Genomic DNA, 25,674 nt, shown 5'->3' with positions numbered 1-25,674 from the left:
GTTATCATCAAGGAAATAGAAATAGTATATCGATGGATGTTGATACATAAAAACCAGTAAGTTCAATATATATTGTGAATCATTTCGTAAAATAGTTCTGAAATTTCGATAAACAAAAAAAGTATTATGAATGTTAAAAAAGAAAATGGAAAAATTATTACTATGACATCATCTTTAAGACAAAAAGTATATACTGAATACAAATTCACAACAAAATAGGGTTGGTCCTTTGTTTAAAAAGACTCAAAGTTAAAACAATGCATTTATGTATATTTGCAATGTTCTCTTCAGTTGGAATTGAGAAATATCGCTAAGGTCAAAATAATACTTTATATATGTTTAAAATTGACAAAATAGAAACAAATAATCACAATGGTGTAATTGAACTCATTCAATCCCCTTTCATCTGCCTGAACTATCGTTTTGTTTGAGAATAAATTCATGTTATAAGAATGTATTTATATTAAGATTAGGATTTAATTTCCAATGCACATACATAACTAAAAGAATAAAAATAGCACTTCGGTAAATCAAGTCAACACAGAAATGCTGACTACTGGGCTGGTGATACCCTCGGTTAAAGACGTGTCACGGTACTTTTCTATCCCAAATTCATGTATTTGGTTTTCATGTTATATTGGTTATTCTCATCGGATTTTGTTTAATGCTTAGTCCGTTGCTGTGTGTGTTACATTTGAATGTTGTGTCGTTGTTCTCCTTTTATATTTAATGCATTTCCCTCAGTTTTAGTTTGTTTTCCCGATTTTGTTTTTTTGTCCATAGATTTACAATTTTTGAACAGCGGTATACTACTTTTGCCTTTATTTAAATAAATCTCCATTAGCAGTGGCATCAACCCAGTGGTTGCAAATAAACTCATCATAGATATCATGATTAAAATTTTATATTTACGCCAGACGTGCGTTTCGTCTACAAAAGACTCATCAGTGACGCTCGAATTAAAAAATGTTTAGAAGGCCAAATAGAGTACGGAGTTTAAGAGCATTTAGGACCAAAAATTCCTAAAAAAAATTCCAAATACAGCTAAGGTAATCTATTCCTGAGATAGAAAGCCTTAGTTTTTTTAAAAATCGACAATGTTCATAAAAGAGGGACAAAAGACGCTAGAAGTCAGTCACTCAAACTCGTAGATTGACAATGAATTGACGTCACGTTATTTTGCCTGTCTGAAGTAAAAAATCTCACAAATATACACTAATATTTTGCAATTGAAAACTGTTATTGACATATCATAGTTACAAGACTGTACATATTTTATACTTATTATCACTTACTTTCCATCTCAAACGGAAGAGGTATCATTTGAACAATAGATTTAAATTTAATTTTACCAGGAAAAGTTACTCATTACTTATAATTTAAGATTTTCTAGATATGCTGTTGTTTATGATATCTATCACATATAAACGGCACGTAATTCATATGTCTAAATGAGGTGAAGGTTAACATGAAAGACATCGTAGCTCGTGTACAACTTCATACGAATAAAAGATCCATGCCATTTGATGAAATTGATTGTATTATAAGAGATTAGGTATGTCCCTTTGGTATCGTTCGTCCCTTTTTTACGGGGATACAGGATAACGTATATTGACTCCTGAAAAGCATTAATGAATGATTGAATCCTTTCATAAGGATCTTACGTATTCTTTATCATTTATTAACATCAGCCCGAATTATTTTTTTTTAAATCATAAATGATAACTGAAGGGTAGATAATTGATAAATCATTACTTATGTTATGCATATAATTCATGCATATGAGACATTTGCGGAAACTACGTCTTTACCTAGGATTACACTTAGATCTACGATCATTACAGTTGGTCCAAAAATATGGAGTCATCTGAAATATTTATCAAAAAATGAAACAATAGAGATACCAGGTAAACCAAGACATACCAATGTAGCTCAAATAATCATAACAGATTTGTAATGCTGTATTGGATATATCACCAAAAAATCCCCATTGTTTTAACAATCTGTTGTCTTGTATAAGATGTATCTTTCTATTTTAACTCCAACATGTCTTAACTTATATTAGTCTTGCAAAATAAGCAAAAAATCGTTTAGTCGGTACTTGAAAATCAGGGAATATGCGATATGAAAGAAAAAAATTTAAATACTAATCCGCCCGCCGTCCCGTAGTCCTTTTGAAATATGATTACATTTTCATGATTACATTTGTATCTGAAACTGTTCCCTTAATGATTTAAATAGATAACGTTAACGTTTAACATTTTTTTATCGTCTGATATACATAAACTCATCATGGATACCAGGATTAAAATTTAATATATACGCCATATGTATTATTAGTTGTCTGTTTGGCTTTTTCTTTTATAGCCATGGCGTTTTCAGTTTATTTTCAATCTATGAGTTTGAATGTCCCTGTGTTATCTTTCGCCCTTTTTTTACGAGTAAATATCTTTTATCCCGAGTAATTTTGCAAATAAAATTTGTTTCCCCGTCAAAAGTAAAATAAAAAAAAATACTTTACTCCGAGGTAAATAAATTCAAAACGGAAAGTCCATAATCAAAAGCTCAAACACATCAAATGAAATGCACTCTAATGTACCATTTTACCGTTTTTGAAATCAATAGTGACAAGTCATGCTGCGATCAGACCAAACACACTTGTGAAAAGAGAAATATGTATCGACAGCGTGAAAAAAACAGTCCATTCTCAATTATTCCCTAGTTCTCTTTAAATATTGCTCAAAATAAAAACAACCAAGAACACTGCGCTCAGAAGCAAAATACTGGTATAGATACCGAGCGACTCTGTCTATCCGTCTATCTATTTTGCGTTTCAATAGAGTTTTTCGAATATTTTAAATTATATATTAGTTACAAAGATGTGCATTTATACCAGTGATGGTTTAATTCCTTATATTATTGATTTTTAAACAGAAAAACATTTTTTCTTCTAATGACCATCTGTAAGTTTTTCTATTGACTTTAATTACTTGAAATGCACATAATAAAAGCAGTTTCGTGTGTTAGAATAATGCGATACTAATGGTATTTTTTTACTGGAACAAAGAAGTCAGTTTATACTAAACTAACTAACATAATCCAGCACTGTATGTCGTTTTGCAACATAACTCAGCCTAATATTTATTTCTTATAGAGACCTTTTTCAGGGAAATCATCTAGTATGTCCTTTTCATCATCCGAAAATGAAAAGGCTAGCGATTTTGACGGAAACAGGTCATCATTTTCAAATGACGAAATTGATTCTGATGGTTAGTATGAATATTGTTATATGATTGATCTTGAAACAGAAATGTTTTATATAATTTCAAACAGCTTGTTTGTCACAGGACTGACGGGAACAAAAACAAAAATTATGATTTCACTTGCAGCAGTTAAATAAAAAGTTATGTATTTAAAAGATAACTTGAAGAAAATCACGACAATTTTTTGAATTTCATCGCATTTACAAATACCAAATAAATTAGCAATAAGCACATCAGTACATATGATCGAATTTTTGATTCATTTAAAGTATCATATAGTTATTGACTCGTACAAGAGGAGAGAAAGATACCATAGTGCCATTTAAACTTATAGATCGAAAACAAACTGATAATGCCGTGACTAAAAGAGAAAAAGACAAAACAGGCAAATAAGAGTACATAAGACACAACATAAAAAATAAAGACTAAAGAACACGAACCCCTCAAAAAACTTGGGATAATTCTCAGATGCTCTTGAACGGTAAGTAGATCCTGTTTGACATGTGGCACCTGTCGTGTTGGTCATGTTTTTACAGTGTGCATTTGTCGTGTGTAAAACCAATACCATTGATTCCCTTATTTAAAGGTTTGTTTTCTTCTAAATAGTGAAGGTTTGATGCTTTTAAATCTGACAGAGCTTCAGTAAAGGCTGTGTATTTTCTTTACTTCTTCATTTATTTTGGTAAAATTATTTTCCTTGACGTTGTGGTCACATCAATTTGAAACTAGGAACTCATGTTTAGTGTTAAACATTAATTCATATGAGGCAGATTACATACATGACATTCTTAGAAAGAATAACGTAAAAGTTTTTAACTATACGTTTTGGTACAAAGATGATTTCCTCTCATGCAATTATGAAGTTAAGTCACTATACCTATCCATCTCATCGAATTAAAAAAAAAGTGTTTATATCATCTTAAGCTGGGGTCACACATTCACGATTTTTACTGCCGTCCTTACATTTTGTTTGTAACAGGACCATTCCCGATTAAAATTCATTAAAAGTCTGATCAAGATCCTATGAATCGTGGATGGAAATTCAAACTTTAATTAAAATTTGTAAAAAATTTTTAATCACGACAACAATCAGATATTGTTCAGGAAGCATCGATATTCAACCGTTTCCAAGCCAATTTATCCCGATAATCCCGTTCTAAATCCGCTTCTAATCCGATTTGTATCTTTCGCCAGTTAAAATTCTACTGAGTCTGTCACGACTGCGTCCCGATTCTACCGAATGTAATCCGACAGAGATCAGATAGTGACAAGACAGTGAACCGACTCTGACGGAAGTTATCCGTTCGAAAACTTTTGGCATACTCGGGATGATCAGGTATTGTCGGAACGTAATCCTATCACGGTCCGCTCTATCGCATTGCAAACAGCTTTGTCTGGTCTCGGTCGTATTGCATTCTGTAATTGTCGGGACTCTGACGTGGGTATCATTGACGAATTTAGAATTAATAACGGGACTGTTTCGGAACGGTTTCGGCAAAAACGGTTCACAATCGACAAAATCTGGATGCAATCTGGACTCAATCGGCAGAAAAACAGCGTTGAAAAATTTCTCCAGATCATTCCCGTCCCGAATACACAGAACATTGTTAGGAATTCGATCCGATACAGCAGAATCTGTCACGACATAAGCACGATTGTAATCCGAGTAGACAAAATCGGCTGAGTTTCCCCGAATGTTACGGGACGCAGCTAACTGTCGGGGTCCTTTGTCGAACTATTCGGACCCTTCCCGACCAGTAGGAATCTGTTACGAACTAAAACGACTGCGTTCAGACAATAATAGGACATTCCAGATAATTGAGGATACTAATCCGACTTTTTCACTTTTCGTGTCTTATCGCTGTCTGATCTCAAACGGGAGCAATAATCGGCAATGTGTGAACCCCGCATTAAGTGCTCATAGATGAACTTCTGAATTGACAATAAGGTTTGGTCGGAAAACCAATTTCACGATAACAGTGATTGTTTTACTTTCCAATTTTGAACTTTCCATATCAATCTAGCATCTTTTTATCAGGACCTGCATATAAAGTATTTATATTCAAGTTCATAAGATATGTCAAACCAAAGCTATTAATAAAACACTCAGTCGGTGACTGTTACTTAAATACACCAGTTTCACATATGACGAATATCATGTTCCAATAATTGTAACCACAAAGCCATCACAATTTTTTTTTTTATATATGAATTATAGATTATCGTTGATCATCTCAACGAAATTGATTTTTTCGTTTCAGCCGGTATGGCGAAAGCGACAGTAGCAATCGAGTTGAGATGACCAATGATAATCTGTTCATCGCTATTTTACGATGACGACGTTGCCAATTTCCTGTCCATTTCATTAGTAACCCCAGATGTTTCCTTAGTTTCTAGCGATAATTTGCCATCTCAAACAAGTAGCATGATATGAAAAATTATCACACAACAAAAATCAAAGAAAAAATGCACAAAATAGTGATAATGATACTTATCGCCGATTTTGCATTAACATGTGAAACATAATGGAACATCTGATATCTTTCTTTGTTTTATAGGTCATATGCGATATTACGATTTTGTTAACGTTTTAAGGACTTTTTTGTCTTTTCGATTCTGTGTTCGAATTGTCTTCGAGTAATGACTTTGTTTCTTGAAACCTTCTATCCTCTTCTTAGCATTGATTTATATGTTGACAATAAACATGACAAAAAATAAAACCCTTGTTCGATGAATGCGGATAATGAACAAATTATAAAGATAACTTTTTTTTAACAATTTTGTGAAGTTCATCTTAAACTGCACAGAGAATCAATGTGAGAATATTGACGACTCGAAAGAAAAAACAATACCACATTGGCACTTGTATGTAAATTTTGCACGTCGAAATTAAGAAAACGTACAAACAAAAATAAAATAAAAATCTTTCAAAATATTATTGAAATGTTCCAACAACTTTTTTGTACGTCCTGTAATTAGACCGCAGGTTTTCACGTTTGAATGGTTTTACACTAGTAATTTTGGGGTCTTTGATAGCTTGTTGTTCTGTGTGAGCCAAGGCTCCGTGTTGAAGGCCGTACATTGGCCTATAATGGTTTACTTTTTTTAAATTGTTATATGGATGGAGAGTTGTCTCATTGGCACTCACACCACATCTTCCTATATCTATATAAGTACGTATTTTGTCATCAAACTTTCCATTTCTTTAAATAACAAATGAAAAACGGAAGATTTATAATTTGAACATTAGTTTTTATCTTCCTGTTAACAGAACATTTACATTCAACTTTCAACATATACTAAATATACTTTTAACTATAATAGCTATTTCCAAGAAAGGGTGAGTAAAAAAATACAATGGTAATATTTGTCGCGTACATGTTCAAATAAAAACATTTCCTTGCGTTTGAAGTAGCACATTGTATAGTTTTGTACATGTAAACAGATATTGAACTGAAAATAATCAGTGTGAACATTGTTACTTGTAACAAATATTAAATAGTATCAGTATTCTCTGTATATAAAATCATTTTAAATTCTTGATGAATTGCAAGTAATTCTTGAATGAATTTATTTCTGCTTCACCTATAACATTTGTATAATTTCACTTTTGTTTTTCAAAATGCTCTAATCATTTACTTCCTTTTTTTATTGTTTTATCTCTTATAATGTACCTGCTTAGCAACATGTAGATATTTTAACTTCATTTACTGTGACATGAATATTCAGCATTTCTGTGCTTTGATCTATTTTCTCAACCGTTTGTTACTGAATTCATAAAAGTATCTATCTTAAGGTGGTACCTAACACTACAGGGAGATAACTTTGTAAAATCAGTAGAACTTTTTAATGAAGTTGTGTTTTAAGGGAATATTAAGCTTCACAATGATCAAAATAAGTTTTTGTCAAACTGCTATATAACCAGTGTAATTTTTCTGATTAAACGGTTGGTTCAAAGTTTTTGAAATTTTTATATTTTTGTCAAAGGGTCAAACTGAATACTTTGTCAAAATTTAAAGAAAATTAAACGAGCCAAATTAATTATAGTTCAGGTGTTAGGTACCACCTTCAAGTAAGAAAATATTTCATGCCGACACAACTGTTTCCTGCGCATTTTTAACATGTTTTTTTCTTTTAAAAACATAAACAGACATGCATCAACATAACTGGGGTTTTTTTTTGCCATTCATTTTGAATTCATTATTCATTGTTTAAATGTTTAAATGTTTCTATAATAACTAATTTCAAGTTTACCTTTTGACCTTAAATAACTTATTTTACACTCAATAATGAGAAATTGATGAAATTTCCGTTTATACTATGAAAACTGTAGTATTACATGTGGTCATTGGATAAATTGCGTTATTTAAAAAATTTCAGAAAACAAACACTTTGATTATGTTTTTTTTTTTTTAGGATACCCATTCTGATATCTCATAGATCGTTTGACAGTGTAGGTTTCGGTAGCGACTTTGACAATGAATATACCTCTGATGGTTAGTATACAGATATTCTAATATGCTTTTACGTAACTGAAAAAAATATATTTTACAGCAAATCTATCACATGATATAGCAAAAGAGAAACGGTAAATAGTGGTTACATACTCGTTGTTATTTGTAAAACATACATAGAAAGGGAAAATTCACACATGGAAAAGATACCAGACTTATAAATGTGTACACAATATGTGCGATTTGTATAGATAAGACTCTGTTTGTGTTTGATTATAAACTTATAGTTGGTGTGTTCCCTCGGTTTTGATTTGTAACTCAGCTTTGTTTTCTCTTATTCAAGTTATGACTTTTGAACAGCGATATATATCTGTTGCATTTAATTATAAGACTTGGAAGGCTAAATAAGATAAATAAGCTCTAAAAAAAACATTTTGAATGGTTGTGTTAGATACAATGGAAGCGTATTAGGACCATCCTTTTTCTTTCTTTGGATAAATATTAAAGTTGAAAATTCAAAGATTAAAGTCGACAATTTAAAAATGATAATAAAAAAGGATTACCCTTATACCCTTGCGTAAGATACAGATTTGCCAATCTACACTTGGGGTAGAAAAAGCTTATGTTTCGAAAATAATTCAAAACAATATATACAGTTAATAGTAAATATTAATGAAAGCTCGTGTCAATTAAAAAGTGTTGTGCTGTATGATTTCTGGGCTAGTGATACACTTGAGAACGAAATGATCAACAGCAGTCGCATCGACCCAGTGTTTGTACATTTGTACACTTGACAGAAGTTTATTTATATTGTACCGTAAGTTTATAAAGTTGGAGGAACATTTGTTTCATTTTGTTTTTGCTGTAGTTGTTAAGTCATGTTATACATTGTTTTAGAATTACAGAAAGACAAAGATGACACCATTCTTCCTGATGTTGAATTGACTAAAGAGTGGGTCAAATTTGAACTTAAATTAAAGAACAAAACAGGACTAGTAGATCGTAAGGATATAACAGATATCATTAAACCAATAAAAATGCAGTTTCTTCTGCTAAATCACTGTGATGAAATTAAAGAAGCAGTTGATAAGAACTTTGACAAATGCAATCTTACATATTCTACCGAAGTAATGGTTGTCGAAGTGCTTTCAAATAAACACATTATATTTAGTGAGGTTACTGATATTCTAAGAAATAAGGCCGAAGAACTCGTAATACAAATTGCACCAAGGACAAGTAGAGCTAAGGAATCTTTAGTACGCAAGTTATCAGCGCAAGTAGAAGACAACCTAGTACACTTTTTCTATGATCATGAAGGTAGAATCCATATTGTAGGGTTTCTCGAGATAGCCACAGATATAAAAAGAGCGGTTGATAATGTGAAATGCTTGTCGAGTAAACCTGTCCTTTTATGGTTGACATTTGATGCCTTATTAATTGAACTTTTACAAATGGACGATATGGTTATTGTTCTAAACAATTATTTACGACAAAGGAACGTGGAAACTGAATGGGGAATAGAAAACGGACAATTATGCATAGCAAGTAGTACGACGATAGACCCAAAAGTTTTCCAATCTGCCGTTTATGAGCAGTTTTCAATAGCTGGATTTTCTACCAAAGCAATTGGTGGACATGAGCCATTTACAACAACAACTCACTTCATATCAACCGTCCAGAAAAATATCAACAAACGTCTTGTTCAGAAACAGTTCGAACAATGCATTGTCGTAGCGTCCACAAAAGACATTGTAGCAAGACTTTTACACGAAGAACTGAAACATAACATGTGTAAGAAAGTAGATTGTGATATATCACTTTCAGGTAGGTTCATTATCAATTTCATTTGAATTGTAATCATGTCATGTAATGTTGTCATTGTAGTGTTATATTTAACATTGCCATAAAAGCGGGCGGTTTGGCTAGCCACAAAAACCAGGTTCAACCCACCTTTTTTTCTAAAAAATGTCCTGTACTGAGTCAGGAAAAGGGTAAGTGTTAACTTATAGTTCATTTCTGTGTGTGTTGCATTGTCGTTTGTTTTTGTGTTGCACTTTAGCGTTTCTGTTGTTTCGTTGTTTGCTCTTATATTTGATGTGTTTCCCTCAGTTTTAGTTTGTAACACGGATTTATTTTTTCTCAATCGATTTATGACTTTCGAACAACGGTATACTACTGTTGCCTTTATTTATTGCAATTTGAAAACGATTCAAAATATATTTTTTTAGTGGATTATTTAAAGATAGTTCCATCCTTATTTTAATCTTGTTCTTTTTTAACCTTTTTATGTTATTTTGGTACAAACTAGCAAAATGAATTTATCTGATAACGGTTATTTCAATTCAGGGATAACATATGTCCAAAAAAGAGGTGAAAACTTTATTGGTTAACTTCCAGTTATTTTTTTTTTTTTTTTTTATATGCAATGAAAAAGTATTTCTTTATTTGAAACAAAGATAAAATCTGCACAATCATTTTAAAAGCGCAAAAGCAAAGACTAATCATACTAATTGAGAAATCAATAGTGGTATAACACCTTTTAAGGTAAGTTTAGGTCAGAATGACCTGTTGTATTTTTGTAATTTTACTTTTTCAGATCAAAATGAGTTTATTAATCTTTTTTTCATTTGAAGAGAATACGTGAATAGCTTCTGTTTTTCTTAAATGTTGACAATTTCAAGTTCTAAGTGTGTAAAAATTAAAGATCCATATTAACACAATGATTAACACAAAATGTTTGTAAATGTCTACAAAATGAAGTTTGCAAGGACAATGAAGTTATAGAATATAAATGAGTAACATATTTAGTACTGGGTTGTAATTTTTTTACTTTGCGATAATTGGTTAAACGATTTGATTATCTTTAGTTTAAGGTGCTTTCAATTTGTCATAGGATGCATAAAAAATTCTATCCACATTCAAGTTGTGAAGGTCCTCTTTTTCATCCGCAATATGGAATGTCAAACCAACCATGCGTGACCCTCGTTTATAGTTAAGGTCGTTAAACATCCCCAAAAGGACTACACAATGGTTCCCTTTTAACGAATGTAAGCTACCGAATTAAACTATTCATCAGGTTTCGGAAAAACATGAGCAATACGACTGGTGCCAAATGGGGAGCAGGATCTGCTTTTACCTCCGGAGCACCTGAGATCACCAGCGGTTTTTATTGGGTTTGTGTTGCTTTGTCTGTTGTTTTCTATGTTGTGTTCTATTATTTGTTTGTTTGTCATTTACATTTTTAGCCATGGCGTTGTCAGTATGTTTTCGATCTATGAGTTTGATTTTCCCCGTGGTATATTTAGCCTCTCTTTAAGTATTAACTGAAATCTGTAATTTTAAACTAAACTTTTTAAACTATAACTTTTTTATGCCCAATTTATGTGCATTATGTTTTCTGGTATGTGCGTCCGTCTGTTCGTTCGTCCGCTCGCCCGTTCGTCTGTCCGTCTGTCCCACTTCAGGTTAAAGTTTTTGGTAGAGGTTGTTTTTGATGACATTGAAATCCAATCAACTTGAAACTTAGTACATATGTTCCCTATGATATGATCTTTCTAATTCTATTGAGATGTTCCCACATTTTCGCAGTCCACTGAACATAGAAAATGATAGTGCGGATGGGGCATCCGTGTACTGGGGACACATTCTTGTTTAGTGTTATTATCGACACTACTTTATCGTTTATTGTAGAATTCCTTACAGATGGATTGAAAACTTCGACTAAAAAATGGTCCTGTTACATCAAAAACGAGAATACACTGTACCAAAATATCTTGCAGCATTTACGTCATCTAGAAGAACAGTTTAAATGTACATTATTATTAGAAATCCAACATCCATCTATACAATATGTAGCTCAGTGTGTGAATTGGGATAAAGGTATTCACGTTGTTTTGGTGTGCGGAACTGCTGCGACACTTTTAACGGATGATGTTGTTTGGGTATCAGATCGGATAGGTAAATATCATTCAAAACAGTGTGCATTTTGAATTAATTAAAGACCAAAAAATTGTATGATTGCTACTATCAAAACTATCAATAGCTATCAAATGAAAAATACGTGACTTCACAATAACAGATTGTGGTACGACCTTCAACAAAGAGCAAAATCCATACCACAAACCAAGCTATAAATGACCTTTTTGTGAAAAATTAAAAAACCTGGTTGATATTTAAATAATGATCAGAAAATAAAACGGTATAAGATAACCAACGACGTTTAGTTGCATACAAGAACATCTCTCTCTTTTTCAATACGTTTCTTTTTTGCTCTGAATTAAGCTTTTTTGCTTGATGGGTTCTGATATTTCGATTTTCTCTAACTTTACAGTACCAGACTTTTGTGTAAACATAGCTCTTTTGAAAAAAAAACTTATCAAAGTGTCACACGCATGAGATCCTAAAAAATGTGTTTCTACAAATAAAACAATGACACAGTAAAAAATACATGTAGGTACCGTCTACAAATATATATCGTATTGATTGTATATAAAAGTAACTCGAAAACGTATATCTATTTCTAACACCCCAGCTCTTTTGTTATACTTCACAGTTTTATTTCTGAAACAAGTCTAAATTGAATAGATCTATTGTTACGAATAACAATGAATTTTGACCACAGGGTGTGACGAGCGGGGTTTCTGAAAACTCCTGCTTTTACATCCCTTAAAGACAGTCCATTGTTTTTATAACAATATACATTGATTATTTTTGAAATAGCATGAGCACAAGAAATTACTTTTAGTGTTCACTACAAGTTGTTTTCAAGATTTAAAAAAAGACATACTCATTTTAGGAAATTCCAATAGCGAGAAAAATAATAAGTACTAGTATCTATTTTTGAATAAAACGAAATCTTTTAAATTCTCCTTTGGTTAAAGATACAAATTTTAACTCCAGTCATATGTCACTATTCTAAAGCATTGATAAAAAAACGGGGATTACATGTATAACTCCCAGAAAACTGGGATTGCCCCCAAAAAGGGATTTACTTAATATTCTATCTGCATTTTTTATATATAGTGTGTCCTGTTGTCGGGCCTTTGATCCAGACACACCTTTCCCTTAGTTTGTCGGAATAGGAAGGGTTTTTTTTCCTGAAAAGATGGGTTGCGGCTTTCTTTCTTTTTATAATAAAACCGTAACATATATTAGATACGTTTATGATTACCTTAATTAAACAGGTACATGTAAGTACTTTAGGTTATAATTTAACCTTTATCTTTAGTTCTAACAAATATAACGCTTGACTAAAAAAATACCCGACCAACTTGACAACTGCATATAAGGAGCATGATGTTTTTGTTTTTTTGTTTTTTTTTGCACGAAACGGTCAACCTTGAACTGCTGATCAAATTTAGTACATGGATTTTACAGGGATATGAAAACAACAAATTTGACATTAGTAAAATCTAGTAACTTGTTCAAATTTGAACGAAGATATATAAAGTAAGGTTACTAGTGAGATTTCATTTACAAAATTTTACTTTTTAGCATACGGTGCACGTTAGATATACAACTCTGGATACGACGTGTCTAGATAAGAAACCCTTCCGTCATCTGGCCGTCAGGAATTCTTATCCTGAAAATCTATCCCTCAGTTTATAACTGTTACAAATATTTGACATAAACTGTAAAATATATCATATATCAATATAAATCTGTAGAATATCTAATACAATATCGATAAGAGTTATTCACAAATGCCAGAAAAACTATTTGTCTGGAGTCCATTTGAACAAATAAACAAATGTTGCCTCCAATCTTTCTTTTTAATTTGGAGATAGGACTAGGATTGTTGTTGTTTTTCTGTTCTTTGACAGGTAAAAAAATTACTCAAAATCTTTCCGACCTCACCTTCTACATGATTCTATAAAAATAAATACGTAAACAGTAGAATATGTATTATAATCCGGTATTCGCTTATTCTTTTTCTATTTTAAGAAATAATGAAAAAAAAAATGTGTAAATGAATTATTGCATTATCTTATGTTTGTTAATGACCATCAAGTAGACAGATACAGAAGAGTAGACCATGAATCTCCTAAGAAGCTGTTATGGAATATACCCTACTTAGGAGTACCAGACCAAGAGAAAGTTATACATCATTTACAAGAAATACTTGCAAAAATAGAGGAAGAAAAGCTGAACAGCCTAGCAATACCATTGAAAATGTGTGATAGTCTACCTGAAGTGACGTTATTACAACATTTTAATGCAGCATTTTATAAGTCAGAACTGAAACATTTAAAAGTTATATATTTGTGCTATGAGGACATCAAAATGACCGAAAGATTAACTATGATGTTGAAAAGCGGACCAAGTTCACTAAACTTTTACGATTTTAGTAAAGTACCTACCTATAGAGATGAACCTCTAAATGACGGGGGTAAGTTTGACTATATGTAGTACTGAAATGCATTTACCCTGTTTTGATAAATATCCCATTCAACAATGATTTTGTATTTGTATGTTACTGCTTCTAAATTGTCTTAATCTTTTTTAAATACATTTTCGAGGACGAAACGGTGTTAAATTTAAATGCAAACATTATATCCTTAGATTATAAATTGTATTGACTTAGACATGTGATAAGCTTGATCATTTATGTAAATACATCGTAGAAATATTTTTCTACTCATGATCCGTTACTTTCCAACCGAATACCGGGTGGATCTTAATTGCTCGAACAAATAAACAGATCTTGCTCCTTTTTTATATAATACTTGATTGTTCTGTTTTTGTCATTAAATATTTTGAATATTTCAATTCATTCTGATTGGTGAAGTATTGACAAAAAAATTGATCTTCATTCCTTTTGACAAATTTCAAGTTTCCTTTTGTTCAAAATATCTAAGTTTTTGACCTATACATTTCAATTTAGTCGTGATTATTTGCCAGCTTCCTTATACAATCGTGTGAAATTTTTCGTAACGTATATGTTTGTTAATATTCCTGTTTCCTGTGTATGGAGATTGTATGATAAAAATCTATTTTGTTTTGTATCAAAATACTGATTGTTTTTTTTTTCTCATGAAAAATAGTCAGGTTGCAATGCGTAATTCATTGTAAACATTTACTATGTCATATTTCAAATAAAGATATGTTGCATTTAAATCGAACGTCGCGCACCGTAAATTTTAGAAACTAGTTTTGTCAACAAAAAAAAAACATTTGTTTTGTACAAATGTTACACATACTAGTCGTGTAAACTAAAAACGTTAAAAAAAAATAAATCACATGTAAAGTGTAATTTCCTTATGATAATTGAAATACTATTATTTCAAATACTTTGCGTACTAAAAAATTAACAGGAAATAGCTATGCTCACTTTTGTGTAGGAACTAGACATCGAAAATTGTGCTCTATAAGTTTCATAACAGAGAAATCAGTTTAAATTGTGGATATGGAATAAGAGAAAATTGAAAATATTGAGTCAGTATATTTTCAATGTGGGTTAAATTTCTTCCCATTTTCTTTCTTTTAAACCAACATGGCCACCACACACACATTCTTTCTGCTTCATTGAGTACGTTTCACTTTCGAAGGATGTGACTATAACATAATCTACACAAAGATGTGTTTATTTCAATGTGACTTCATAAGGAATGATCGCCTGATTTTGTGATGTTTTGCTGAGAAATGCAGAGGAAAGCATGACAATTCGACGTCATAATCGTAATTTGACCTATGGAGAACTGACTTAAAACAATATCATGTTGATTAAAGAAAAATTATCAACAGGTCAGGAAAAGGATAAATCGTGTACGAATAAGAAAAAATGTACTGATAGATGATTTGATAATGGCGATGTTTTTGTTATTCATTTGAAACACATCATCATTAATCTGTCATCAGTAAATCCATAGTACACTTTTCTTTTCAGAAAATTCATCAGATATAACTTTCAAATGGACAGTTGGAAACATTATTGACGAAAAGGTAAGGAAATTTGTTTCGACGGCTTTTATTTTATGAACAATATTTTTTCCAATTGAAAAATTGTCGGCAGGTCAAATAAACAATCAATTAAAAAAAAGATATAGTAACTGATTTTGACAGCTGACCGAGTTATTGATGCAAACTTAGATAAGTTGTTGTCAAAAAGTGTATACTTGCCTCCTATAGATTGTTCTTTATTTATTATTATAATGAATCAAGCTATATTGTTTTCTTCATGTTGTTGATTCTGAGCTTTCTACAGTTTACCGTACGTTTCAAGTTTTGTTAATTGTCGAAATAAAAGAGGGACGAAAGATACCAAAGGGACAGTCAAACTCATAAATCTTAAACAAACTGACAACGCCATGGCTAAAAATGAAAAAGACAAACAAACAACAGCACACATGACACAACATAGAAAACTAAACAACACGAACCCCACCAAAAAACTTGGGGTGATCTCAGGTGCTCTGGAAGGGTAACAGATCCTACTCCACATGTGACACCCGTCGTGTTGCTTATGTTAATCTAGAGTTGCTTACTTTCACTTCATTGTGTCTCTGGTGAATGTATGACTTTCCAAATAAATTATAGCGTAACTGTTTATCTCGTTAGTAAGGGCTCAGTGGTTCATATTTTAATGAAAACAGAAATTTAAAGTTTTCTTTTTAATTACCGTTCTAGACTGATATTATAGTAAACAGTACAAACAGAGAACTGCAGCTTCAAAAAGGAGCTGTATCATTGTTAATATTGGAAAAAGTTGGAAAATGTCTCTTGGAGGATTGTCACGATAAATATCCAAATGGGATTGACTATGGAAGCTTAGCAATAACATCGGGAGGAAAATTCTGGAAATCTATCTATCATTTTGCTCTACCATTATGGACAGCTAATGCTGAATTTTCAACTAAGGTAATTAAAACTATGCAAAACAATATCACAATTGTTTTCCTGCGATTTTCATACATTTCGAGATGATGATATATTTACATTTCCGGCGTTTCAATTTTCAATGTTTCTTTGGCCTTATACACTCTTTTTTTATTTAACATATTATACAAATTTCATTAACAAACAACAAACATCATATATGCGTATGGTTATACATACCTAAAACAATAGAAATCAAGTAAATTGAAAAAGAACTTTTTGTGAAAGTTGATATACTTGAAGGTTACTATGTTCAAGATATTTCAATGCACAATCACACATTTCTACGCAAACAAGGATGGCATATCTCGTCAATATCTTAAGGTTTGAACAAATTTTGCATCTCAATCGACGAATAATAATACATTCATTGTTTATACATGTGACATGTAATATAGTTTCAGATGGGTGTATGTTTCAGAAAATGAAGGCAATAAAAATCCATCACTGAAAAAGCACTAAAAAGCATGGCAAATTTAAAAAAAAAAACAATGATTATTCCGCAAAGACAATTCCACAATGAACTTCATGGAAAGCTTAATATTCATTGCAACGTAGGTTAAATACTGTTTTTATAAAGATTGGTATAATATGCATATAAATCTGTTATATATATAATCGATGGACACGTGTACGTTACAGTAATAATTAAGTATATCAACATGATGCAGATACTTATCTTCTGCAAATCATGTCTTACTCAAAATAGAAACGTGCACATGTAAAGATTATTCTTATTACATGATAACCATGAAACATATTTCTCATTTAAGATTTTAGAACAAACGGTGTACAATTGCCTTATACAAGCAGAAAAAGACAAATGCAAGAGTATAGCATTCCCAGTTTTTGGAACTGGAAAGCTGAAATACCCTTGGGGTGATGTAGCTCGGACAATGCGGAATGCTTTTGGCAAATTTATGTATCGTTATAGGCATATTAATTTGAAAGAAATGAGGGTGGTATTGCATCCAGACGATAAAAAGTCAATTGAGGTATAACAATCATATTGATATTTGTACAAGCTTAAAATATAAATGTTAAACATAAATACAGCGTAACTTGTGTAATCCGGCACACTTTGGGGACCAGAAAAAAATTTATATTATCAAAATTCTAATAACAGTATCTTTTCTTTTACCACATTGATAATCTTTTGAACATCATAAAGTCTGTGTGATAAACAAAAGCAACAGTAGTATTCCACTATTCAAAATTCATCATTCGGTGTAGACATGCTAGAGAATACAAATTCACGTTACAAACTAAAACCGAAGGTAACACATCAACCATTAGAGAAAAACAACGGAAAATCAGACACACTGAACTGCAATATAAACAAACACCAACATACATAGAAATGGACTATTCGATATCTAAAGAACAAAGAACAAAAATGGCGAACAAAATGTTGTTTTATTAAATTCATATGCAATGTATGGGATGAATTTAAAGAAATTGAGCATTGAAGGTGGTAATCGACTTCCGTATCTAAAAACGTCAGACCAGTAATGGCAAGCTATATGTATTGTATTGGAATCCCTCCAAATCTTAATTGTATCACTACAAATCTACAATCAAGTGAACCAGTAAGTTATTATTTTATGTAAAAAAACATTAAATTAATATTAGGCAAACGTAACTTGACAAAAGGGTATTTTTGATATATCTTTTTAAACGGCGTTTCAATTAGGTATTAGCTAAGGGCTAACAAAAACAACATGTATGCTGAAGTTATGTCTAAATGAGTTTGTAATGTTTGACTGTAAGAAATTATTTGATCATTGTGTACATGGTATGGCAGTACTGATGAAAACTTTTCATTCATTTTACTATAGGCATTTGAAACAGGGATTGTATCAGATTTAGAACTCTTCTCTGAGGGTATGTATATTTATGCATTGAACAAATGGTTATCAAATAATAATTTCCTTTCGAATGAACTAATGTTTTGTCAGAAACTGCAAACTCAAAAGAAGTGTAAAAGAGGGACGAAAGATACCAAAGGGACAGTCAAACTCATAAATCTAAAACAAACTGACAACGCCATGGCTAAAAATGAAAAAGACAAACAGAAAACAATAGTACACACGACACAACATAGAAAACTAAAGAATAAACGACACGAACCCCACCAAAAAATAGGGGTGATCTCAGGTGCTCCTGAAGGGTAAGCAGATCCTGCTTCACAAGTGGCACCCGTCGTGTTGCTTATGTGATTACAAATCCGGTAAATAGTCTAATTCGGTAGGTCACATTCATGAAAGATACACAGTAAAGTATAAACTGAATAACACACTGTACAAAAACATCTCGCTGATAGATAAAAGATTTTTATAATATAGTTTGCTGAGCTTAGAATCGTCTTGTGCCTCTACAAATTGTGTGAGAATGGCCAGTATTACATCTACCAACAATACCAATTACCTAATAGATATAAGAAGATGTGGTATGAGTGCCAATGAGACAACAGTCCATCCAAGTCACAATTTGTAAAATTAAACTATTATAGGTCAAAGTACGGTCTTCAACACGGATCCTTGGCTCACACCGAATAGCGAGATATAAAGGACACACAAAATTACTTGTGTAAAACCATTCAAACGAGAAAATCAACGGTCTAATCTTTATAAAAACCAAGAAAAGAGAAACACTTATGAACAACTTTCAATAACGACAACTACTGAACATCAGATTCCTGACTTAGGACAGGTGCAACAAAATGCAGCTAAACGTGTTAAATAAACATAACAATGTAATAAAAAAAAGAGTACTGACAGGAATCCCTAATTTCAGATCATCAAATTAACGTTTAAGACACCAATGCATATATATTAGTATTTAAAACTCTAATTTTAAAAAACACAAAATTTGAAAATTTTAGAGTTTTTGCATCAGACAAAATCCATCTTAGAAGCGAGATGTAATGATACGAAAATCATAATTTTGCATTTACCCAGCACAAGGTTTCATCAAAGCGACGCTCTGATAACTATTTCAAATCAAGAACAAGGTATTTATTATTTGTATGCCCCATTTATGAGCATTATGTTTTCTGGTCTGTGCGTCTGTTTGTCCGTCCGTCCGTTCGTTCGTCGTCCGTTCGTCCGTTTGTCTGTCCCGCTTCAAGGTTAAAGTTTTTGGTCCAAGTTAAAGTTTTTGGTCGAGGTAGTTTTTGATGAAGTTGAAATCCAATCAACTTGAAACTTAGTACACATGTTCCATATTATATGATCTTTCTAATTTTAATGCCAAATTAGAAATTTTATCCCATTCTCACGGTCCACTGAACATAGCAAATGATAGTGCGGATGGGGCATTCATGAACTTGGGACACATTCTTGTTCATCTTATGTCAGATGCCTGAATCTGTGATGATTTTGTTTTACAGTTTTGCTTGATAAAGAAAAAAAAAACTTTTGAAAAAACTTCGGGTCTTATGAATTATACTCACTTTATTGATTGACATTATAAAAATATTTAATATTTTTCACTGTTTTATGCTTTTTTGCATCAATTAATTAAAGGAGATAATTTATAACTTCATTCGATATTAGCTTTTGTTTTTGTTGATGGGAGAACATAACCAATACGTCCATAAACTGCAATTAACTGCATAAACTGCCATATTAACCTCGGTACAATGAATTGCTCTTTGATTAATACTATACATATCTGATATGTGCGTTCATGGATACATTTTGTAATGTCCAGTTATATGACAGGTGAATATTTTTAAATTTGCAGCTAGTTCAGTGCTGAAGGATAGTAAGGACGGGATGATAAAGGATAAACGTGACTGTTCTTTCTTGTCCATAAAAGTGTTTTGTTCAAACAACACCAATTATGAAAAGAACATGGCAAACGTCTTTCAATTCATTTTGGAGGAAAGACTGTCAACAATTACAATTTCTTTACTGGAAAACGATGGTAAAATTAATATGTATTAATTATACTTAGTCTATGAACTAATTAACGTATGCAGTTAAGATGTGGTTTCATAGAAATGTATGTGTCCATTCATTAAGTGAACAATTGGTGAGAATCGATTGAATTTCTATATACTGTCTGCAGGTCAGGTTAAGCAGGATTTGCTCACCCTTCTGGAGCACCTGAGATCATTCTCAGATTTTCGAGGGGTTCGTGTTCCTAGTCTTTAGATTCTTGTGTACCACGTGTACTATTTATTATAAGTGTGTTTGTAGCCATGGCGTTGTCAGTTTATATCAGATCTATGAGTTTGACTGTCTTTCTGGTATCTTTCGCCCCTCTTTTACGTTTGATTAAAGAGTTATGGCACCTATTTACCTTTAGCATTATCAATTCGTTTGTTTTCGTATTAGAATTAAAATACAGATTGCCCCTATTTCTTTTCAACGCAATGTCATTGAACGTTTTCTAGGATTTTGATTGTTTTGGTATGAGCAGTTCAAGATTTATCAACCCCAGTATCCATAAAAATATGAAATTGGTTGGTTTTCTATGTGATTATTGAATACTTCTTGAAACAATATATACCAATTAAAGTGAATTTTATTGTGAATCATTATAGCCATTATAGTGAATCAGATTAAATATAGCTAAATGAGTTGTGTCTCCTGTTCGGATTGACATAGTTTTTAATTAAAATCTGTCGGTTTATATTACTACAAAGTCATCAGTATATGCCTCTTTCTTTGGTATATGTCACGTTAATCGATATCATAGGTTTGTAGTTTAACTCACTTTTGGCATGGTTTGAATTATTTAGACATGTTTGATAATGATAAATGTATTAATGGTCGTTTAATGCATACATTTGTCTAATAATGCTGGTGCAAAGCAGGGGACACTTTCTTATCGACTTGTATTATCTCGTTTCTTTTTGAGTTAATGCCAGTTTTAAAATTTTACATCGCTGTGTATTTTTTAATTGATTTATGATTGTACATCAGTAAAATATTGCTGCTTCTAATTCATGGAATATTTAAACAACTGTATTTCTGCCAGCTGTCTGTTCCTCGTATTTATTCTTAAAGAATAACAAAGCAGAGCGTAACGATGGTTTATATTAAGCTTAATGTGAGCATGGTGCACTATAATGCGTTTTCACATGGATAACTTGTCAATTTTGTCTTGATTGAATACTTATCAAATTGACAATGGAAATGGAGAATGTGTCAAAGAGACAACAACCCGACTAAAAGCGAAAACAGATGGTTCTTCAATATTCTTTCCCAAGTATGACATTAACGTTGTTCCTTAAACGGCAACTGGAAATAGAATTGATACCAATTGCCTTAGGAAAGAATGCTAAGTCGTTTCATGTTTTTCAATTCATGATCAACATTGAAATACAACAGGGGTAGCATAGTGAATAGTAGCATACAGAACATATTGCTCCAACCGAGCATTTTACAACACAATTAGATGTAGTAATAAAATTAAATTGAATATGGAAATGGGGAATGTGTCAACAGGACATCAACCCGACCAAATTTTAGAGCAAGTTTATTTTTTTCCGTGTCATAATTGACAAACAAGTAATAGTAGTTGTATTTACATAGAACCAGTGCGAATTTTGTTAATTAGTGGGCAAAGTAGTTGAATTGTTTAACTATCCTGTCAACACTGAGGTTTTAAGTTCGGATATCGCACAGAATATGTGCAGAACGCTCGACTCTTAGTAAAACGTTGCGTTAAATACCAATCAATCAAATTATAATAATACTACCATCTATTTCTATGACAAAAATTACTCCCACTATTGTTTGTAGTTTGTGATATTTATACAAGTATGCTTCCTCTTAATAAGGTGTATTTTTGTAGATTCAGTACCATTACGAACGCAATCAAAGATTATTCGAGACCTGGTTCTGGAAAATGAAAATAATCGATATCTTCAATTAGTGAAGTTAATAGTTCTTGATATACAAAATTTTGCCTCGCTTTTATCAGAAACAGAACAGAGGAAACACAACAGACAATCTACCTGGATGCCGCCGGTTAAAGATGTTTTACGTATGTTTCATTTAGTTCATATTTCTTGAAGTTAAGCCACTGCAATTTACTAGTGATGGTCTAAGACCAGTAGATACTAGTCATCTAATATATATGAATTATTCCAAATACTAAGGATTTTCTTAACACAGACATAGCGACAACTTTTTGAAATTTTGGTACCTCAATGCTTTACAACTTTTTCAACTCCCTCAGGCAAGGTTGACATTAGATGAATTTGACTATTTATTTTAGGTATTTTGACATATAGCTCTTCAACGGTTTCGGTACTTGTACATCCTCAGATTTCAAATGTTTGGCTTTGATCGTTCCTGGAGAAGGTTAATCCAAAAAAGCGCTTCGGACGCATTAAATTATTAAACGTGTTGTTTTCAAAAAAAAATAATTGTAGACGAAACGCGCGTCTGACGTAATAAATTATAAGCCTGAGATCTTTGATAGCTATATTAATATTGATTGGAACTTAATAGATATAGAAAGATGTGGTGTGAGTGCCAATGAGACAACTCTCCATCCAAATAACAATTTAAAAAAAGTAAACCATTATAGGTCAATGTACGGCCTTCAACACGGAGCCTTGGTTTTCTATGGATTTGCACGAAGGATAATGCAAGGATATATGAAAATAAGAATGAGTTGAATGAGACAGATCTCCAGGTTTAATTCGTCATTTTCTACATAGAAAATACATGTACCAAGTCAGGAATCTGACAGCTGTTATCACTTCGTTTAATGTGTTTTGGCCTTTGATTTTGCAATTTGCTTATAGACTGACCACCTAGTATTTACCTCTGTATTTTGGTTATTTTTCTTTCCACTATAAACCAAATCACATATTATTGATTACTAAAAACAATTAGTAAAACCTTTGCGACAATATTGCAAAATCACGATTTTTTTCAAAACTGTTTAGATCCACCAATGCTCGGGATCCATCACCTTGAGAACAAAAACATAATAAGTAATAAATTAAATCATTGCATTGATCGGAATTCTGTTTATAATTTTTTCGTTTCGGAAACTAATGTATTCTGGGTACATTTTTCAAAAGCGTACACCAAAATGTTGTGATTGGTTTAACACGTTCTAAACAATGGAAATTGGACAAATGACGTAACGTTATTTTCATTTTGGTGTACGAACAATGAGATTACCCATAGTTCTTTAGATTCTGAACAGGCTAATTGGTAATTTAGTATAGCAGTACATGCTGATATAGTCAATACAATGTATTTACATTTAACTTTTTAACGTTTTAGTCATATGTATATGATAAATTTAGGTTGATGCTAAAACGGTCAAATCTATATAAAAAAAATCGTCACCAAATACAAATAAAATATTGAAAAGGGAAACACAAAACATTGTAAGATATGAATATATATAAACAAACAATTGAAAATGCCTAACAATATGTTATAACGTCAGGTACATATTTCTAGAGCGAATGAGCATATGAAGACTGAAACTTTTGTGTTGCAGGCATTAAGGAATAATATATTTAATTTTATTCTTCATTTTAGGCTTATCAAAACCTAGATTTAAAGCTGTCACATACACAGAAACAAGTCAATTACCAAAATTGATCATTTCAGCACAGTTGGAAGATATTAATGTAGTTAGTGACTTAGAGGAAAAATTGAAAAAATCATTGAATAAAACAATTGTATAAAAAAATTACTAACGATCAATAAAACATTCAAATAGTCCAAATTGTTCACATTTTGTTTTACATGTGATTTTGGAATTTGAAGATGTGTTTGTCTATCATGTTTCTTATACCTGCACCGATGTCCAAACTATTTATTATCCAATGAATAATTAACACCAATCGTGTGTATGGAAGTATTATGTGGCTATAACATCTTGTCTAAGCTACTGTTTTCTTCGTAAAATAGCTGTTACAAGTTATAACAGGACCAACACGACGGGTGCCATGTGTGGAGCAGGATCTGCTGTATGAAACAATTCAATTATAAAATAAACGACCCAATTAAGAAGATTTTTTTTTAAATCGTTTATGACAACCACGAACCAACGACAACCACTAAAACATCGAGTACTGGGAACATAAAGAATGTGGTGTGTTTAAAATGTTTGAAAGCACTAACCCTCACCTAAGTGTGGTATAACAGTAAAACATGAGAACAAACTAAGTATGTTATTTCAACACATCCAGATCAGAGAAGCTAAAAATGAAAACAAGTCGACCAATATTTAGCTATGAAAACAATGTTAAGGTAAAGGGGAAAGGGGAGTTAAATCAAAATTTATAGATTTGTTTTTAATAATTTGTCTTGGTATAGTTTATATCATTCTTATTTAAAAAATATGAAAAAAGTATAGTTCATCGGACTTTTTTTTCCCCACTACAGGTTGTGAAAAATTGTCGGATTTTGTAAGAATTATGCTAGGGAAACCTTATTTTGTGTGATTAAAAGAAAACTACACCAAAATTTTCAGATAAAAAATTAGAAGATAGCTTTAACAGTATGCTTTCAGAAAAGAAAATGGAAAAAATCTGCTTTTTCAAAATCCAAGATGGAAGAAGAAACCAAAGCAACCTTAAAATGAATCAATTTTGTCAGACATGTATATGTATTTCATGCAAGTACATTGAGAAGATTGAACATTTTCCCGCTAAGATAATGCAGATTGATAAATTGATGTGTAACCCCTAAGTGAACACTGTTGTGTTACTTTGTTGGAGAAAGCCGGAGTGCATTGAAGGAATCCTAGTAAATGGATTTTAGAGTCGAACACACCTGTCACGTTCAGGATTCACAATCTCAGAGTTGACAGAAAAGTGATACAGTAGTTTGACTACTTATCTCACTCTGCCGCGACGACCTAAAATAAAGAAGACCTGTTACATTGCAATCTTTAATATAAATAGCTGCAATGGTGAATCCTTCAAACATGAAGTGATTAGAAAACGTTATTGAGTAAAATACAAATAAGAATATAAGGACGGCACTGCCAGTTGATTGTTATGTACGTTTCTTGTAGAACAAACTGTAAAAATTGTTGTGTGCATGTGTGTTCTTTGAATAGATTCGTCTTCATCAAAACAAAAGGTTGGA

The 25,674-nt window shown here is 31.8% G+C and overlaps 1 protein-coding gene across 2 annotated transcripts; it reads left to right on the top strand.

Annotated features, from left to right (window-relative positions):
* LOC139501092 (uncharacterized) lies at positions 1-24,304 on the top strand. 2 transcript variants are annotated; one of them, XM_071290066.1, is made up of 14 exons: positions 1-56; positions 3,168-3,284; positions 7,680-7,759; positions 8,615-9,541; positions 11,420-11,674; positions 13,731-14,105; positions 15,603-15,658; positions 16,343-16,573; positions 17,365-17,586; positions 18,430-18,475; positions 19,476-19,604; positions 20,339-20,521; positions 22,400-22,591; positions 24,115-24,304. In XM_071290066.1, the coding sequence occupies exons 4-14, from the start codon at positions 8,755-8,757 to the stop codon at positions 24,261-24,263; spliced, it is 2,625 nt and encodes an 874-aa protein (XP_071146167.1). In that variant the 5' UTR covers positions 1-56; positions 3,168-3,284; positions 7,680-7,759; positions 8,615-8,754; the 3' UTR covers positions 24,264-24,304. The 2 variants fall into 2 exon arrangements, with proteins under 2 accessions (XP_071146167.1, XP_071146168.1); XM_071290067.1 differs by lacking the exons at positions 7,680-7,759; positions 8,615-9,541 and having other exon boundaries at positions 25-56; positions 3,168-3,269; positions 11,408-11,674; positions 13,794-14,105.
* Positions 24,305-25,674: the final 1,370 nt, after the last annotated feature.

The sequence above is a fragment of the Mytilus edulis genome, chromosome 13 (assembly GCF_963676685.1).
Source record: "Mytilus edulis chromosome 13, xbMytEdul2.2, whole genome shotgun sequence".
NCBI classification, from domain to species: domain Eukaryota; kingdom Metazoa; phylum Mollusca; class Bivalvia; order Mytilida; family Mytilidae; genus Mytilus; species Mytilus edulis.
The sequence above is the reverse complement of the archived record's forward strand: the minus strand, read 5'-3'. Positions and strand labels throughout refer to the sequence as shown.

Bases quoted from the DNA above. Each gene is read 5' to 3' on its own strand.
- LOC139501092 (XM_071290066.1), top strand. From the start codon at position 8,755: ATGCAGTTTCTTCTGCTAAATCACTGTGATGAAATTAAAGAAGCAGTT. The intron at 14,106-15,602 runs GTAAGTTTGACT...TTTTCTTTTCAG, and splicing joins TGAACCTCTAAATGACGGGG to AAAATTCATCAGATATAACT. The intron at 15,659-16,342 runs GTAAGGAAATTT...TTACCGTTCTAG, and splicing joins GAAACATTATTGACGAAAAG to ACTGATATTATAGTAAACAG.